Source organism: Cariama cristata, unplaced genomic scaffold (genome assembly GCF_000690535.1).
Source record: "Cariama cristata isolate BGI_N322 unplaced genomic scaffold, ASM69053v1 scaffold10369, whole genome shotgun sequence".
Taxonomy (NCBI): domain Eukaryota; kingdom Metazoa; phylum Chordata; class Aves; order Cariamiformes; family Cariamidae; genus Cariama; species Cariama cristata.
In genome coordinates, this window is record NW_009635249.1 from 43,767 (window position 1) to 49,766 (window position 6,000).

Consider the following 6,000-nt stretch of genomic DNA (forward strand, 5'->3'; position numbering starts at 1 on the left):
TCAGGTTTTACCTGCGTCCAAGGCAGGTCTTTGCGAGTTCATCAGAGGTCTCAAATAGGTATCTGAACTTTTTCAGCCTGTATGGGACAGTTTTAAATTCTTAATGGCACCTACCCTTTCTTCTAAATCTTCTTCCAGCTAAATAGATGTTAAATAGGAAACAGCACCGCTCATGAGCTTACCAGCAGTCCCAAACTTCCTGTGTCTACTGTGTCGTTAAAAGCAACTGCACCTTTTATTCTAAGATACATGTGGCTTTCTAGTAATAATGATGAGAAATCTTACTTTGTAGTAAAATTGGGATGGACTGCAGAAAAAGGGTAGTGTGGCTTATGTGCCTTTGTACGTCAAAACCCATAAATGGTTGCTGCAACAAACATTTGCGGTTTTGGCAAGGGATAAATTGCAGTGAATTGAGGTCTCTGCAGAAACGTGTGCAGCAGGTATGTCTGCTGCAGGTCTACATGGACACTGGAGAAAAGTGTGGAAATTGTGAAGAAGGTTTGATTTCAGGGTGAGGATTATGTTTTGTCCTATGTAGGGAGGAAAACAAAGACAATTGCCTGAAACTATTATTCCATCCATGTGTTCTCATTTACAAGAAGGGCAAGATGGGAATTTAGGAGTAAAAAAGTATCAGAAGGGAGGAGTGTTTGTAATCCTCCTCTATTGGCAGCAATACTCTGAACATATGGTGTGTCTAAGACAAGGTTCCGATAAACTCAGAGAAAGGATGATGACCATGAGCTGCTTACAGCGGAAGAACATGTGCTTTCAGTACTGTTCAGTGATGAATAGAGAGAATTACATTTGCAAATGATACCAAAGCCCGCTGCCCCCAAGCACTTTGGAAGACAGGACAAGAATTTAAAATTACTTTAACAAATAGCACAGCCTATGCAGAAAAATAAGGTGCAATTCAACAAATGCTGAGTTCTGTGCTTGAGTATAATCAGCTGCACAAATTGAAGTTAGGAGGCAGCTTGCCAGGCAGAAGAGACTCAGAAGAAGCTGTAGTGGTTGATGAATTTGACATGAGTGAACCACTCTGAAGACAGGCTAGAATAGCGGCTTTAAGATTTTATGAATTCTAGACTCTGTAAATTTTCTGGTAGAGGTATGGAGCTCCTCAGAAATTGCATATGGATGCATGGCTTTTTTTAGTCACTCTCAGAGTACAGGCAGTTGCTTAAAGGAATCAATACACGATTCCCTAAGTCTGCTGTGGGTAGGATAAGAAATATATGGTTTAAATATCAAAAGGGTTATTTGGTTTTTTACATTCAAAAGATGTTTTAATTGTTGGGATAGTTAAACTGTGGCTAGGTGGAAATGAGAGGAACTTAAGGGTGATCCGGTTGCCAGGTTAGGAGAAGTAAACCACCACGGACGGAGTCTTGCATAGGTTAGAGGGGTCAGACCAGAGCTGTCAACTCTGAGTTTTGTACCAGTTCCCCCAAAACAAGTACAAAAACCTGTTTACACAAACTGCATTCTCCCTAAAGTTTGCAGTGAAACTCTCGGAGTTTCTCCTCTGTTGGCAGGTGTCTGTGAAACCACTGCTAAAGTGTGAGCCTCATCCCTTGCTACTGCTACTGCTTGGCTGCGCAGCGAGTAAGAAGTAATGTTCGTAACGCTTTGTTAGCACGAATGGCAGAAGCGTTGGTGGGTCGTCTAAGCTTCCCCATTGCTCACCATGAAAAAAAAAAGTTATGCCACAGAATGGAATCTCTTCTCCCCTCCCCGCTCCGCCCCCCCCCAGCCCCTTCCTTTTTTCCAGTTTATGTGCATAGGACTTGAGAACTTTCAAATGCCCCAAAAACATGTTAAAAGAACTTCAGTAAAGTTGCAAAATCAGGAACATAAAGTTTTAGAGGGAGAGGCTGTAACATAGGAAGGAAGGGAGAAAGCTGACAGTATTAGTGAAGAGGCAAGGGTTCGGCTCACCCTTTCAAGGTGTAGGAAGCAAAAACCTTAAAAGTTGTTTTTGCCTTAGGCAGACCTCGATCAACATGGCTTTGGTCACATTCTTTTGTATTTTTGCTTCACGTGTGGTGGTGCTATGAGGTCAAATTGTGCTCTTACAGCAAAGTAACCTGTGGGTCTTGTGGAGCTGTTGAGTTGACACTGGAATGGGACTATATATACACTACAAAAAATATGTGGCATGTTGTAGTCTAGTGTACAGGTTACAAAGATTATGATGGGTGAAGATCTCTGGTGGAGGATAATAAAGTAAACTAATAGAACTATAAATTTGCCATGGGGTATTTAGAAGCATGTCACTGTTATAATCCTTTATGACAGAATAATCAGAATAAAGCAGATTTATAAGTACCAATTAAGGAACATCAAATCAATGGGTATGTGACTCACGCTGATTTAAACAGGAGCTGATTGGGATAAATGGATTTAATATGTGCTTTTATTCTGTGGCTATTCTGTCATACCTGGAGGAAGCAGCATATGGATAATATACGGAAGACACTGACTTAACATCTCTGATAGAAAACTAATGGGAGACATTACATTTAAAAAAAAAAAAGTAACGGTTCTGACTGGTTATGAAATATACTGTTTTAAATGTGAATTTGCCTGACTGTTACCAGTTCTTTGTAAAATACATTTGTCTACCACATATTTATATAAATATCCACAGACATCGATAACATAATTTATATTTTATGTTGTATGAATTTTGAATGCCACTTACATCTTCTTGGATTTTGACTCTCCTAGAAAATGTACAAATTTTATATCTTCATTTTTGTTTTTCTTCATTCCACTTGGAGCTATAGGAAGTCCCTCTACTCCTGGAAATAATAGCAAGATTCTAAATTTCACAGTCTTAAACCCTGCAAGAAAACCCTTGTAGGCATATTGTCTATAATTAGACTTTTTTAGGACTTAATATAACCCAGTTGTGTAAATATCTTGCCAAGGAGCACCTGCTGAGATACTCCATCCTACTAAAGTGCTCCAAATTCCACCTAGAATTCTCTATACAGAGGGAAAAATGCTTGTGTTTTGTACTTCCTCACAGAGCTGGGTTTATTCTTGTTTCAGTTGCAGTGCTATGAAGATAAGGAAGACAGCATGGCTAGTTAAACTTCACTGCAAAGTTATACTATTTTTGGTCACTTGTTTTCTGCTTTTTGATTCTTCTAGGATGCTGCCTGGTAACCAAAATAGTTTCTAACGTTGTCCTTAATATCAACTGACCATGAGTAAAAGGATGCTGGAAGGTAGAACTTGTTTTCCAAGCATTATAGTTTTATGGTGTAGAACTGACTTCTTGTAAGACTACTGGATACAAGAAATCTTGAAGAGCATTTTCTTAAGCCTTTTTGGTTTTTTAAATGCAGATTGGATTTGTGAAAGGAAATAGCCTGTGGGGGCCTGGGATTGCAGGAACTGTTTTCAGTTGCTCAGGCAGTTTTTTTTATGTTCTGTTTTGTTACCTATCCGTACATTTGTAGAGGCATTTAATGTTTCACTGATGGGCAGGTGCATTCCTCAGACAGTCCTAATTGCTTCCACTTTATGCAATAAAGCTTGATTTTTCCTCCACACATACTATACCGTGTTCTAAGATCAGCTGTGTAGGAGCAAGGGGAATTATATTGGATGAGTAAGGGAAGAATTTGATCCACCCTGAAATGCAGCTGTATCACTTTTCTTTTTGTTTGTGGTTAATGTAAAAAGCTATTTAGTTTGTTGCTGTTGTTCTAAATGTTCTGTAATTGATGTTTTCATCTTCTTCTTTTGTCTACCTTTAACCTTACCATTATAGAAAAAAAACACAACACAGCAACTGTGCAGTAGACACCTGACACTTTCTTCTTCTTCAAGAGGGACTAGAATGTTTCCACCTCTTAGTCGTAGCAGTGACTGTGGCTTCTGTGAGACTACGTACCTCATCACCTCCCTCCTTGGACTTGGGAAGAGCTTTTTTCTCACTCATCCAAACTGGAGAAAAGGCTGTGGTTGGAAATGCCTTTTTTATCCATCCAGTACACAAAGCTGAGGGATAACAGCAAGTGACAGAGTACTTGTCAGACAGGGGCCATCATCCAGCAGGGATACTGGAGGAAAGGCCGTGATTGGAAATGCCTTTTTTATCCATCCAGTACACAAAGCTGAGGGATAACAGCAAGTTACAGAGTACTTGTCAGACAGGGGCCATCATCCAGCAGGGATTTAGAAAAGGTCAGATTTTGAAAGTAAGAGAGCCCATGAGGGTTCTGTTGAGACCTTGTCCACAGCAAAAACAGGGGGTTGAATCCAACATTGTTGACACTCAACTTGGCCTGTCCCCACTGCCGTGGTCTGTAATATCCTGTCACCTTATGTGCCAGTGGCTGGATTTAGTAGCCTGGGTGGACCTGTCCGATGTGGTTTTGCTGTATGACATTGACCCCTTTAACACAACTGCAGTTGATACCTGCTACCTGAAAGTAAGGAGGGAACATATAACCCATCTCTGCTGTGTTTCATATATTAAAAACAGGGCCTGCTACTTTAAATCCCATCTTGTTCTCTCTCTGTCATTCATCCATCTGCATCCTCAAAATTTTTGTGAAATTTTGAAGTCTTGCTATTCTTGGATATACCATGTTATTTATTTTTATACATCTAAAGCATAAGTTAAATTTTCACCCATTTTTCCAAATCAAATGGATCACCACACTACTAACCCCATGACACCCACTTCCACCCCATATATACGATCTAACTTATTTTACATACTTGGTGTGTGTGCTTGGAAGAGTAGCTGTGGCTGAATTGAAGCAGAAGAAAACTATTCCTCCTAAATATCCTGTTAATCCAAGCAGAATTAAGATAGTGTGCTGGTTACGCTGTCAGTCATATGTGACCTGGAAATCAAAGATCTTCCAATATGGTCAGTGTTTTGAAGCTCATAAGCTAAGTAATTACTCTTACATTGTGTTAAAAATTGAATTTTTTAACTAGCTTTGATTTTATTTTTGTTATACATAAAAATCAAAGCATGTGAAGAGAATTCGGAAGAAAAACATAGTCTCAGAAAGGTAGCATCTCTTTCTTCTGCAGGCCTCCTTTCTAAAATAGTTTCGTTGAATCATGATGATGTTTGCTGAAAAGAGAATTTCTTGCATTTTTAAAAGCTTTGAAATACATTTTCATTTTGTAATGTAAGACCTCTCATGTCAGGTGCACCTGCTTGATTTGCATGTGAATTCTGAACAATTCTTGTTTTATGTGACACTTCTGAAATGTATGTCTGTCTTTTTTTTCTTTTTAATTCTCAAGCTCACTATTTGGATAAGATAGTGAAAGGTACTGTATATTTGCTCTTTGATGACATGCCTATACCTACATGTACTTTTTTTATATGAATATATAGATACAAACATACTAGTCTGGGGAAAAGAATCTTCTCTTACATACATTCCATGGATTATAGCTTTAACTCATATGACTTTCAACTCATCTCAAATTAAAAATGAAATCTTGCCTATGTTATATAATGACATGTTATCAGTAATTATACATTTATATACAAACTGTATACATGTATTAGATTTTGTTTGAACCAAAAACTGAAGATAGTATTCATTTGCTGTTTGGTGCTTTTTCTTTGTTAGTTTTGTCATTGGACCTCTACCTACAAAACTGTAAATATTTAGGAAACAAAGCAAAGCGATACTCTTGTCACAGAACAAGTGTCATTAGTTCTTTAGAACAGATTAATTATAGATGTGTGTGTGTTTATATATAGACCGATCAATAGAATACCCCAAACCTTTAAGCTTTTGTTTATCTGAATGTAGAAAATCTATAGGAAATTATGACTTGTATTTTGTATGAAGCTGGAAAAAGCTTGTATACTCTATGCAGCGTTTTCAGTTAAAAGGCTCAAGGATGCAAAAGCCTAAAATGAAACAGCAAAGATTCTTGTATCTTCAGTTATGGTGAAAAATTGATTTACAAAATGTTTAAAATATTCCTACCCCTCTT

The 6,000-nt window shown here is 38.1% G+C and overlaps 1 protein-coding gene across 1 annotated transcript in view; it reads left to right on the forward strand.

The window, feature by feature from the left end:
- TENM3 (teneurin transmembrane protein 3) overlaps positions 1-6,000 on the forward strand; it is a 97,291-nt gene that overhangs the window by 26,671 nt on the left and 64,620 nt on the right. Inside the window, exon 8 of the mRNA XM_009707460.1 lies at positions 5,293-5,319. Within this exon, the coding sequence (XP_009705762.1) occupies positions 5,293-5,319 (27 nt within the window). The remainder of the gene's footprint in view (positions 1-5,292; positions 5,320-6,000) is intronic.